The sequence below is a fragment of the Pleurodeles waltl genome, chromosome 3_1 (genome assembly GCF_031143425.1).
Source record: "Pleurodeles waltl isolate 20211129_DDA chromosome 3_1, aPleWal1.hap1.20221129, whole genome shotgun sequence".
Classification (NCBI taxonomy): Eukaryota; Metazoa; Chordata; class Amphibia; order Caudata; family Salamandridae; genus Pleurodeles; species Pleurodeles waltl.
Window position 1 is genome coordinate 1,097,737,106 of NC_090440.1, and position 14,046 is coordinate 1,097,751,151.

The 14,046-nt window shown below is 40.0% G+C and overlaps 1 protein-coding gene across 1 annotated transcript in view; it reads right to left on the reverse strand.

The window, feature by feature from the left end:
- Positions 1-1,475: 1,475 nt before the first annotated feature.
- Positions 1,476-14,046, reverse strand: part of DRD2 (dopamine receptor D2) — a 1,149,352-nt gene continuing 1,136,781 nt past the window's right edge. Inside the window, exon 9 of the mRNA XM_069224377.1 lies at positions 1,476-4,803. Coding sequence (XP_069080478.1) covers positions 4,610-4,803 — 194 coding nt within the window. The 3' untranslated portion in view covers positions 1,476-4,609. The remainder of the gene's footprint in view (positions 4,804-14,046) is intronic.

The following is a 14,046-nucleotide window of genomic DNA, read 5'->3' on the forward strand; positions in this document are numbered from 1 at the left end:
ATTTATTAAATTTCACTCCATTTTTCTAAATTGGCTTGACATATTTCTTGTGTTGTGCTTTCACTTTAGTACTTTTTGTGTGCTGCTAAAATACTTTACAGATTGCCTCTAAGTTAGGCCTGACTGCTTTTGATTCAAGCTAACACAGGGTTAAGCACAGGTTACTTAAGTGACTTTCTGTGGTTCACCCTAACAGGGATTATGGCTGCTACTTGAGAAAGGCTTACACCCCCCTCAACCAGGAACCCAATTTCTCACAAAGGTGAGGCTGCATTTTTCATAAAAAAATAGTGTTAAATGCAACAGAACACGAACAGCGAAGCGAGCAGATGCTCATGCTGACTTAATGTGCTCTTAGAGTGGGATTTCCCTTCAACTTATTACCAGCATTTTGTGCTTAGAAAATAGTGCTAAATGCAAAACAACATGAACAATAGTGGGAGCAGCCAATCTTGCTCGCTAAATTAGTTGTTTCTGTGCTAATTTTCCCCTAAAATTACTCATATTACATGAACTGGCTTAATCATGTTATTATTGCTAATTTCACGTCAAAGAGTAATATGGAATTACCAACATAACCTTGCTTACTCTGGAGTAATCAAAATGACTCCCAGACCTACTCATCATCCATCAACTCCAACTACTTCTCCCTAACATTTTAATGTGTGATTAAGTACCATCTTCTTCAAGATTTGTATAAGGAAACAAGTCCTCACTATAGGTCTGTAACTAGCAGAGTTAATTCAATTTGTATAATGCTTTCAGTTTCTGCTGGAGTCACTCTTGTTAAAAAACAGAAGATGGTAGTCTCAAACAGTTTAGTGGGGAACAGCCAGACAGCACCATTTTTTAATGTAATATATTTTCAAATTTATATTTCATCTCAAGAGTGTTTGAAAGGTTTACAGATTGTTGATGTTTTTTACTAAGTAATCTTGTATCACCTTGGCTAAAATGGTCTGTGCATGATATCCTGAAACCTTAATGTTAGAGTTTGGCAGAGAAGGTCCACCACCACAAATCAGTAATTCTACTGCCTAGCCAAACCTTCTGTCACCCAGCTCTGTTTGAAGTAGGAAAATATGCCAGGTTTACACTAGGGAAGCCTTTGCTGGCTCTGCCAGTGTAAAGACCTGACCTACCAGCCATAATCCATGCACAGTGGGAGATAGTTAATCAGTGTCCCATGTCTGGAGTAAAAGACATGTTAATAACCAATGAGAAAAAATGTAAAAACTCTCGGGAGACTATAAAGAAACACAAATATCCCTGCAGTTGTCCTCTCCTAAGTTGTCTTTGTCAGTGTAATATTAAAGTAATTAAATGGCACTCCTATAAAAAAATACTTAACATATTTATCTGCCAAATCTAACAATGTGTAGCAAAGATTTTTCAAAATTGTTTCGGTGCATTCCTTTGGGCCGAAGACATAAAGACAAACTTTTCTAGGTGGTGCTGTAGATAAAGTCGTCTTTGAGTGTGACAATGATTCTTGATTTAATTATATATGATATGAGTTTTGTATAGCATCACTTATAGAGTTTGTTGACTGCTGCAGGTCTAGGTGAATACCACATGGTTGAGAATCGAAACCAAAGCATTATTTACATTCATGATTAATCAAAGTTTGCTTATGGTGGTACAACTAATTTCATGTGAATGGTTCTTGAGATCATTTGTTTTGATCTAAATATGATTACAACTGTGTTTTTCAAAATGCATATTCTACTGTAAATTCCCATTGTAGAATTCTTTCTCTGTTAAGCATTTGACAAAAACATTTTTTTCCAAAAACCTAGGTCAATGTTGTGAGGTCAATACTGTCTTTCTAATATGTAATTGAAGATTTCTAAGTCCGAACCAAATAGAACCAATCTACTGAAGTCATTACTATACAAGCCTTTGACAAGATGCTTAGTTGTTTCCAAGAGTTGCCTGGAAGTAAACATAAACTAAAAAATGGTTTTACTCATCTTCACAAGGTTGGACTTATTCTAAAGTGGCCTCTTTACATGAAAATATATATTAGCTGAGTATTTCAACTTAGAACTACATTACTCATTTTTCTTAAAGTTTGTTTGACCTTTAACAGAGTGAGACAGTTTTCACTTGATATTTTTAACTCATCCAATCTCATTCTATGTTAATCAGTTACTGGATGTGCTCATTTAATGATGCTCACATTTTATTCTGAAGATACAAGCACCATGAGGAATACCTCTAAAGAATTCTTATTACTGTTTAAAAGAGGATTCTGTTTATATAAATTTCAGCAGATTTTGAGTACTTTTTTGACATTACATGTGTTCAGGACATATCAACTGTTCTCTATATTGTTTACCCTTCACCTTCGTTTTCCCCTTTTTCTTCCCCCATTAGGAACCAGCCCGTTTAATATGTTTAATGTATTTTGTTAATCCCATGACAACTATAGTATATTTAAAATTACTTGTTGAGTACAATTTACAAGTTGATGATATGAATTATTAACAATAACTGAATGAATCTATGTGGATTTCTGAATGGAAAGTTTTATATAGAACACTTAAAAAGAAAGAACTCTTAAAATAACAGAGGACACAGCAAGCCTAGAATGGAAGTAAATATATGCAATAGAAGTTCATATACCAGGGATTTTTTTAACTGTTATTTCCTTGCTTATATTAGCATTAATCTTTATACAAAGAATGTTGGCTATTCAGTTCATTTGACTTTAAGCTGGGGTACTAAACATCTTTGTCTTGATATCTTGTCTGCAGAAGTTCTAACCTGGGGTTGCAAGTCTTAGAATACAATCTCTCAAAACCTGTTTTCCCCGAAATAGTGGAATATTTGAAAATAGTGTTTTATTATGTGTGAGGCTAAAGTGGAATCCATGTATGCCTTCATGATTCAATGTTATACTTTGGAAAAAAAGTAAATGGCAATGTCACTATTTAAGTCTTCGAATCTGTCAATACATTATTTCCAAATACAACCTAAGCTGGTTGTACTACAGCTGTCCATTGTTAACACCATCAGCATCTCTTTGCCAAGAGAGTTCCTTTCTAACCCTTCCTCATAGTTCACTTCAGTGTCTGGCCACAGATGTGCCTATCGGGCCATATCTGATGGTTTACCATCTGTTATCAATACCATGAGGAGCTTCATTGCCTCAGCCTCTTTACTGAATGCTGTTTCAATATATCACCTTTACCTCAAAAAGACACATTTCTTAGTATTGATGTGCCTGCTGCACAAACACCCGAAGCTACTGTGCCAGAGACTTACTGAAATTATCCCAAAGAAAACCTGTAAAAATACCAACAAAGTATAAGACCGTTCAAAGCTTGATTCTGCTGCACAACCTGTCCTATTAAGTGCAACTTGACAACGCATCCCTTCAAGTCTGCCCCTAGGTTGGATGCTTCATTGTGCATGACATCTTTTTCTCGTTTCATTCAGCTACTGCTTTTATCTTCCTGTTGTCTCCTACTTGTGTTCTTTTTTCTCTTTACATTTGTTACTACTTATAGCATAGTTTAGATTTCAAAGCTTCTCGTGTCTCAGGTAGATTTCCACACTGATAGGCAATGTTTTGTGACATAAACTCGTAAATACTTGTAAATTAAAGTATTTCATACACCATAACCGATGGACTGATGTAAAACAAAGACACTGTGTCATACAATTAATGCACAGTGCTGCGACAAAGTGCTCCTGTGTATTTTACATTCAATGTGGTAGTCTGAACAATTTGATTTTTTGATGCTCTCTACTTTTTGTGGCACTGATTCACACACATGCACGCAGAAGAGGTCAGCGAATCCTTTTGGTACGTTTTGCACATAACAAGAAATTTGAAATGATAATGTAGAAGAGAATACATATTTTTTCACCACTAATTACCATGGCTGAAAATGGGTGCCTTTGAGCTCTGAGACATATCATGCAAAACAAGTTATATATGTTTTGCGTCTGGGCTCTTAAGATGTTCCTCCTTGGTTTGTTATTTACATTTGTATATGTTCTGTTAGAGTGTTCTCTTTAAATGTACTCCATGTCAAGCTAAAATGTCATCTCCTTTCTCATTTATTGTCCTGTTTCCCCCAAAAGTCTTATTATTTGATCTCCGTCGACGCCCAACAATATAACATCCATTCAACTCTGTCGCAACATAAAGAGGCAATATATAATCTTGTGTAACGTTGCAGAGCTTTGGATTTAATGTTACTTTAATAGATCAATTGAAAAGTGGAAACTTAGTCTTTGGTGAGATTGCAAGAATGAACCATGGCCAAGAGAAATTGTCTGTGAAAGCCGTTTTAGGAAATCTTTCATAGTTGTGATTTGTGCCATGTCTTTTTAGATCCTGCAACACAGTGTGAGGTTGGCACTTTGTGCTACGTTACTGGAACTCCTAGAGCTCGATGTTCCTCTTCACAATAGAGTGTAGGTTACCTCCTTGCTCCCACGCCTACCTTTCTTCACACTCATTTGAGTCCAAATAGAGAGTGGGTGATCATGATCGAGGCTAAGCGGAGCCAATGAGAAGGAAGATGTGTTCATTGTTGCAATTCAAGCTTGTGGCTCGTAATTAATAACTTCATTTGTAAGGCTGTGTCTCACATTAGCAGTGAAGGATTTTGATGAAGGCCTTCCGGAACTCAACATTGAAGGTGGTATAGATGATGGGATTGACAGCACTGTTGACATAGCCCAGCCAAGTGAATGCACTGTATAAGGTAGGGGAGATGTTGCAGTTACAGTGCATTTTCAGAATGTGGGTTATGAAGAAGGGGAGCCAGCATATTATGAATACACCTGGGAAATGGAAAAGAGATTTGTTACATAACATAATTAAGAAATGTAAATGTAAACCACAAGATACAGCTGAGATGAAATCCAGCCTTTTGTCAACATACTGTATTAGATGTATAGCTAAACGTTGTCAACACACCATTATGCTGATGTAAATTTATAATCCTTGAAACATTGATAAAATCGCAAATACATCTACTAACATTTATCAATCAACTTTAGCATATACTTTAAAAATCATGTCAATGAGTCAACCACTTCGTATAGATAGTACCTAAATAAAATTCGCCCCAATGTTATTTTTGTTTATTTATTTCATCTGCTGCCCTGCTTAACCCAGAGTTGGTTGCCATATTGAAGCCTGCCCGAGTGAAATGTTATAATTCACATCATCCACGCACCAGGGCACGGAGTTTCAAGTGCAATCCAAAAAGATCTGGTATCACTTCAAATGCCTCCGAAAAATAGGTACATTTTCTATCCTGGGATTCCTAAATTGCATTTATAGTTTCCAAATACATTCCCCTTGATTGTTTACAGATCTCACCAAACGCCTAAATCTTTAAGGAAATAAATCAAGACATGGGTGGATGAAACATTAATTCCGGACATTCTTCTTCCTTACCTTCACTGATTCCCTTAACAATATCAGAGTTATGCACACATCTAAATACAGTGTTGCCTTGCAGATTTATTATTCTAGCAATGACAGATATTTTCCAAATCTACTGAAAAAGCCACAGACCCATGTTTTTTTTTTTACAGTTTGGAGCTTGTCTCTTTCAATATGAGAGAGAAAGAAACAAAACAAAACATCGTACAAATAAAAGGTTTAGCCGCGATGTAGTGGAGCATTTTTTCGATGGTATTACAAGTTTAGAGGCTCTATTATGCAGTCTTCTCTGGTTGTTTATTTGAATTTAGCAGTCAAGTTCAAAGATAAAACTACAAACCCGATTCTGACTTTGGTATAAACAGAAGTAGGCAAAACAGAGAAAGGCTTCCGTACTGCGTAAACAGAGACCATCAAAGCAACAGTGCCTGTTTTCTTGCTACTACAAACATCGTATAAGTTTAATATGTTTTTGGTTTTCATGCGCTTTATTTGTAAAATTGTTAAGATTGTTTTCATTATAGGGACCGTTCTGTGGTAACGCTTTTCTTTGTATCAAGCAGCTCATCTCCCTTTTCACAGGGGCTTGTAATTTTACCTTTACTTTTCGATTAACAGTAGGACAGAGCTAGACTTCCCGTATGTATTTCAATAAAGAGTTTCGAGCATAATGTTATCCTGTTAATTCATGGATCAAATAGTATTTGAATCAAGTGAATCGTTTTTTTCCTGTGGCGATACCACTGGTTGGGGAGGGGAGACTCAGTTAAGGCTGAGTTGTTTAGAACGAATTTTTTTTGAATTTATGATAATTCAGTTCCCAAGTCGTTCATAAAGTTATTTCTTCACCTTCCAATTCTGTGGCCTGTAATATAAGCACTTTAGTAGCTAAAGATAGGTCAGATGCACTGACCATGCCTTCTCGGTAAAGCCTGCACTTTCAGCGTTCAGGCCCAGTGGCTACGGTTCCAGCTCCTTCTTGAGGTGAAGTGCAACACCGAGGTGGTAAAACTGCAAACTGAAGCACCTGATTTCGACTGGTATGTTACACAATATGACTGACAGCTTTGATTGGGAGATTGGCAGTGCCTACCCACAAATTGATGATTACTTAAAATCTCGCTCTAGACACTTAAGCCTGGAGTGGAAATGCAAGGCATAAAAAAGGACATCTCATTAAATTTCAGATGACTAATGAATATGACGATAATAGTTATCATTAAACCAACATGGACACTGATATATTATGATGGTGATATTCTGATGCTGACTTGTTTAAAATGCAGAGGATGCATGATGTACAAAAGAACACTGTCATTACTATGGATGCCAATGGGCAGTCTAAGTTCGATAATCTGTTACTTCATCATCCTAGCTCGTCACAATGGTCTCCTCCAACATTCATGAACGATCATATCAAGTCAAAGTCAATAACTACTTTAGAGTTGCCATTAGGGCCAAGACAGTTGCTACTCACATCTTAAATCACAAAATAGTGACATACTTAACCATGGATAGATGGTACCCTAGGAAGGGTATTGATATGGCGTGGTCCATAAGTCAAGACAGGCTTTTGGACACACTGAGTCCTCATACTAAGATCCTATGATTGGCAGAGCTAGCATAACAGTTAGTGGTTCATTTTAATCCCAAAAAGTTTTCCAGTTGGAGTCCAAGAGCTTTATGTTTTCTAGGCAATGCCCATTTGGCTCATCCCTAGAAAGAAAAAAGGGGCTATTAATTACGATTGATCCAAAGCTTGGAAACAGAGGCTTAAAGCCTACTGTTTGCTAATAGCTTAATCAACGAAAACTGTAAAAGTATCTCAACGTTTTCTTCTCTGAAAAAAATTCACTCTTCTCTAATGTGTGCCTTTAGTAGAAGTTTTTTTTCTCCAGGGTTGGCCGATACAAGGGCTGATTTGCGGTCCGTTTTGCAACAAGTTGCAGGCCACAGTATAGTCAGTCCTTCCAATACTATTGGCCAATATTCTTCTCTCAGAGAAGGAGAGGAAGTCACATGCCCTTAGCTTGAGGAGAGAGAGCTGCTATACAAGCTAAGGACATTTTCTTATCCCTGTAGAAGGGCCAGTAGCAGGATAGATCTTGTCACATACACATACACACAACTGAATAAAGCTGGAAAACGGACCTTGGATAGTGCACACTGGGAAAGGGCTCTATTCCCCACTAAGTTAGTCCCAATTCCCGGACATTATACGTTTCACCCAAGATGAAATGGGTTTTTTTTTAACTCAGAGGTGAGAAACTTGCTTCTAAAGTGAGCAATTGTACGATGTGATTTAGATCAGGAGGGCTTTCTGACCAATGTGTTCTGGTCAAGAAAGAGATCAACTAATTTCATGCAAACAAACTTGAAGGGCCTCGATCATTTTGTTTTGAACAGTTCATTTAAAATATAGACTTAATACACCTCAGGAACATACTATTCCTATAGAATTGGGTTGTTTAGTCAGCTCTGAGCAATGTTTATATATTATTAAATTCACCGATTTGTTTCAGTTAATTTGGCATGGTCACACTTAAAGATTTGCTTTCCCCACCTTTGGACTCTTCAATGCCTTGGTACTTCACCAAACCCCTGTAATGTCTCAGGACAAAACTCAGGGTGCAGGGCCTCTGAATGGTGATATATTTAGACAACATCATCTTTCTGGATCAGGAGAAGGAAATGTTAATAATGCAGATGCAGTTGGCCAGAAGCCTGATTTACAGTTTGGGATCTGTAGTGAATTGAGCGGAGTCAAATCTGGTTTCTTCTCAGCAGCTGGAGTTTGTGGGGTTTCTGTTAATTTTGGAGAGACCGCTATTAAAGCTTCCAAAGATGAAGTTAGCAAAAATCAAGAAAGACCTGGTTAGTGTTGAATCTTCAGACTGGTTCTTTGTGCCAGTTGGCGAGGCTGGTCAGACTTTTGCCTTTGTCAATTCAGGCAATTTTGCCTGGTCCCCTATACTATTTGGCCTTGCATATTCTGCAAATAAGACATTTATAATGAGGTCATTCATATGCAGATGAGATTGCTTTAGACAGTGGGGTTTAGATAAGAAATTTCTCTGTAGATAATCCACATAGATGCCCTAACTCCTCACTTCTAGTGTTCCAGCCAGATCGAAGTCTCTGGGGAGCAGTGAAGCAATGGGGCAAAATCGTGGCTGGTGGATGATGATCACAGAAGTCATCATAGCACAGAAATTATTTAGAAATTCTTGAAGGCTCCTTTACAATTTGCAGCTTTGTGAAAAGCAAAGTTGAGATGTCAATCCTCTTATGCAATGACAACCTGACAGCATTAGGGTGCATTTAGTGGTGGTGCAAAGTCAAATACCCTAGCAAACTTGGCAACCTCAGTAATCACCCTAGAGAAGGAGAATAACTTTCAAGTCCAGTCAATTGGGGATCTGACTGGTATTTGAACATGTAGGTAGACCATGGGGAGTGTCAGGAACACCCAGAGGTGTTTTACAGTCACAAAAGGTTTTAGGACCCCTTATGACAGATCTTTTTCCATCTCAATAAACAACTCATCTACAGCATTATTTCAGATGGAGGCCAGACTGAGATTCTCTTGTGACACATGCTTTTCTTCAGGATTAGTCATCTGTGGTCCTTTACACTTTCTTCCTTTGTGATAATTTCCAGGTACTTAGTACAGATTGGCAGGCAGAAATCCCAGGCCAGAGCTGGCGTTGGATTTCTCAATCAGCTTCCTGTTTCTGATAATTAATCTGTAAGGTCATCTTCACAATCCGATGCTAGAAAACTATTTTTTCTTTGTAGTGTGGAGGCTTTAAGAATTTCCTGGCATCTCCTAGGACTTCTGGAAAGGTTTTGAAGCTCATCTGAGCACTCAAAGTATGCAAACTAGCTTGGAGAGATTGGGGTGGGTGGTGTCTAGAGAGGAATATGTATCCCTTTTTGGCAGATTTCACATAAATTCTTAGGGCCATATTTATACTCCGTTTGCGCCGAAATTGCGTCGTTTTTTTTGACGCAATTTCGACGCAAAACTAACGCCAACTAACGCCATATTTATACTATGGCGTTAGAGGCGAATAGCGCCAAAGTTCCCGGAATGTGCGTAATTTTTTAGCGTGAACCCCTTCCTTGCGTTAATGATATGCAAGGGAGGCGTTCCCGTCTAAAAAATGACTCCCAGGCCTTTACGTGGTATTTATACTCCCGGGCAAAAGAGACGCCCGGGAGTTGGCGTGGCTAAAAACGGCGCATTTGCGCCACTTTTTAACGCCTGCTCAGGGCAGGCGTTAAGGGGCCTGTGGGCTCAAAATGAGCCCACAGGTGCCCTCCCATGCCCCCAGGGACCCCCCCTGCCACCCTTGCCCACCCCAGGAGGACCCCCAAGGATGGAGGGACCCACCCCAGGGACATTCAGGTAAGTTCAGGTAAGTATAATTTTTTATTTTTTATATTTTATTTTGGTGGCATAGGGGGGCCTTATTTGTGCCCCCCTACATGCCACTATGCCCAATGACCATGCCCAGGGGACAGAAGTCCCCTGGGCATGGCCATTGGGCAAGGGGGCATGACTCCTATCTTTACAATGATAGGAGTCATGTTGATGGGGGATGGGCGTCGTTAAAAAATGGCGCAAGTCGGGTTAAGACGATTTTTTCGACGTAACCTGACTTGCCCCATTTTAAGACGCCCATGCGCCATTTTCCCCCTACGCCGGCGCTGTCTGGTCTACGTGGTTTTTTCCCACGCAAACCAGGCAGCGCCGGTCTGATTGCGCCGTCTAACGCCATTCCATAAATACGGCGCCCGCTTGGCGCTTCAGAATGGCGTTAGACGGCGCAAAACTTTTTGACGCTAAACTGCGTTAGCGCAGTTTAGCGTCAAAAAGTATAAATATGGGCCTTAGATTCTTAGCTTCTATGGCTTCCCAGTATGACTCCTACTGCATCATTAATAGTTTTAGATTGATCACTTAAGCAAGCAATTAGATGGAAAGTATTAGGCAAGTGGGTCAGCACCCATTAGTGTGCATATGATTTAAAGAAGTTAGTTTTATAAACCCCCCAAAACCGGAGTTTTTTGTAAGCTGTGAGCTTGGTTCTCCAATTATTTCATCAATAGTCATATAATAGTCAGCTATGTTGGTGATTTTTTTTAAATCTCATTCAGAAGAGCATTTGATAATATGGTTTTGGATGTCACGTCAATATATTTTTCTCAGGTGGTCTATGTTACTATTTCAACACGTGCTATGAATGCTTATACTTCAATTGAATATCCTAACTTTCCTTCCCATCCTTAGTTGTGTGTGGGTATTAAGCAGTAAGTTCATGATATTAGGGAACTGAGAATGTCCACAATATAATTATTATTTTCTTTCTGTAAATCCTTTGCCTAAGTTTCTTTAGTAACTCGTAGTAGTTGGGTAAAGTGGGTTAGGGATCTCGCTATGGGTGGCTACATCTTCTTTCAAAGTCAATTCAGCCTGCAGTATGAAGGCTTTTAAAGCTTTTTAGACCAGTCACAGCCCTGAGGACATTCTCAGGCCTACTGACTGGCCTAGGGTGTCTACATTTAGGGCTTTCTACTGTAAAGCTATGGATCATGCTTCTTTGTTGGTTATGGTCTCATCACTGCCTGCAACACCATGAGGTCTGGTTGGACATCCTTCACTGGTGACGTGTCCTGTTTTCTAAAGGGAGGCTTGTGGTGATATGATGAACTATTAGAGGGATGGAATTATCCTCTTTTGGTTGAGATTGTTTACGTTGTTTCTATATAAACTCTTTATTCATGGACTATGACATTAGCATCAGAGAAAGAGGTTGTGTTGTTTTGATGGCCTCAATTTATGTATTATGGGAGGCTTTCTCTATGTGCCTACTCCTGTTCACATAAAAAACATTATGGGGGTGATTATTACCCCGGCGGTAGGTGGCAATGTGGCGGTGGTACCGCCAACAGGCTAGCGGTACATACTGCCACATTTTGACATTGGTGGGTTATTGTACCACTCTGACCGCCATGGTGGTAGCAGCCGCCGGGCTGGAGATATGAATCTCCAGCCCGGCAGCCACTATTGTACTACCTCAGGCATTTTGACCCTGCCTACCGCCATGGTAAACCATGGCAGTAGGTCCTATCAGTGACAGGGAATTCCTTCCCTGTCACTGATAGGAGGCATCCTCCCCCCATCAGCTCCCCTGATGCCCACCCCCTCCATCCATGCTCCCCTTCCAATCCCCCACCCCCCTACACACACACACACACACGCAGACACGCACCATGCTTACACACACACTCACTCACAAACATACACGCATCCATCAATTTATTCAGGCACACATCCGCACCATATTCACAAAGACACGCATTCACATATCCATGCTCACACGCATTCTCATGCATACACGCACGCAAACAACACTACACATACATTTGCATTCACGCACACACTCACACACTCATGCACACCCCCCACCCCCACACACACACAACATCCCCCACCCCCCTCCCCTGTCGGAAACCCGACTTACCTGGATCCAGGGGGGTCTTCTGGCAGGGGATGGGGCGCTGCTACCGCCAGCAGCGCCCGCCAGCAGAACACTGCCAGTCCGTATTATTTTTCATAATATGGCGGCGGTCTACCGGCATGGCACTGCTGGTGGTAGCAGCGCCATCTTAACACCATCCGCCAGCATGGCCACAGCCAGATTTCCACCCTTCTTGTGGTGGCAATCCATCTGTGGTCATTATTCAGCGGACGGCTGTTACCTGCGGCGACGGTCTTTTGGCAGCCGTTGCCGCAGCGGTAGGCGGTACTTACCGCCAATGTCATAACGATGCCCTATGTGTTTTGTAGTTTTCTATTTTAATTTGACTCCTAAATTCCAATAGGCAGCAAGAAAAGATGGCATAATATTTATCTGTGTCCTAAATAAAAGCAAGACTCCCCTTCACTAATCAATTAGGAAAATATGATTTTTTTAAATTTAGTGCTCATGAAAGAATCTGGGTAATGACCAATAGCATTCTTCGTGTATTCGCTGAAGATGCCCAGACAAGTTGGTGGTCCCATATTGCTCTCCACATAGCCTGTGTCCAAGAGCCATTAACAATCTAGAAAAGCAATGGAGGTGGTTCTAATTATAAGCTTGTTCGAGTCATTGACCATTGCCTGCAAAAAGTAATAAGATAAAAATGCCCAGTTTAGGTTTTTAGTATGGTGAGTCTTGTTAATATAGACACCAAGGTATGAAAGTAGATCTAGGCTACTGACTTAAGCCACACTATTTACCAATTGATAATTGATTTCCATTAATACCCAGATTGCTTGTCTGTGAGTCAGTGGTCTAGAGGGAGAAATATTGCAGAATTAGTAAACGTACCTAGTCACTTTAGCATCCTTAGGTTTGAAGTATTTGTGACATTGTCTTGATTTGCATAAGAGGACCAATAACAATAAATTGGAGCAACCACAATGATGCAATAGTTTTGAAGAGCACATATGTATGTTTGATGATTAGTGGGACAGAGAACAACTTTTTGTATGATTGTTGAAGCATATTTGTCTTCAAGATAACCAAAATATTTCTTTCTTGGTTTTTGTTTCACCTTTTGCTATGGTCCTCCAATAAACTGAAAGATTTTCTATAGTAGGACACAGTTACTGGAGCTCATTTGCGTAATTTGTAAGTCTTCAAGATTCAGATAAACAACAGTTAAGGTAAACCAATCAGGGGTGCAGGGTCTGGGCAGATTAGAGGTGAATAATTGACATGCAGGGAATAGGATGGTGTATAGAAAGCAGAGTACTTCGAATAGGCAGATGGAGTGATATGTGTATGTTGCAAGCTGTCCTGGTGTAGTTCCAAGAGGTAGGTCTTGAATAGTGCTTAACCACCTAGGCAGCAGATGGACCTACATAAGCCTTTAGCATGATCCTCATGCTGGTCACCCTGCTGTCTGACTGGGAAAGCTGAATGCTTCTGACGTTAGTGAGTAGAGAAGCAGGCTTGGGCCTGATGACAACATGACATACATGTCCCTTTGGATATGTATAACGTCCCATGGCATGTTCAAGAAGGGACAATTCAACCTGCCTTTACCTGTAGGTGAAAAAATACAAGTTACTTAGTGCACTCCATAAAGAAAGGGAGTACAGCAATACCTTGTGGGAGAAGGGAACCAGCATTCGTGAGAAAGTAATTTGCCCATTAGTTTCTTTAGCCCATCTGAAAGAATGCTTCATTGAAATATCCAAGTCTTCGTAGGTAAAATGCACATATTGAAATTTTAATATAAATGATGTAGGATCTTTGTACACAACTGCTGGAGTCATCTTAACAATTTTACTTAGTCAGCTCAAGCGAGAATGTTTCACGTTGTTTTTCATGCCAACGCATTTATTTCAACCAAGCAACAGCCATGGAAAGCAACGAGTATCAAAGAGAGTCGGAGAAGCAACACTTAACAGTAGGGCCGTTTGGAACCCCTGCTTTAGCAGCTACAGCTGGGGTAGCGTTCTTTATGGGTCTCTCTGTCAGCAACTCGCAGATAAAAGTTCACAATCAATACTATGAGGGAATAAAGCGTCAATAGAAGAGCAGGCAAGGGCAAGAAAGAATAAAGAAGGGCAA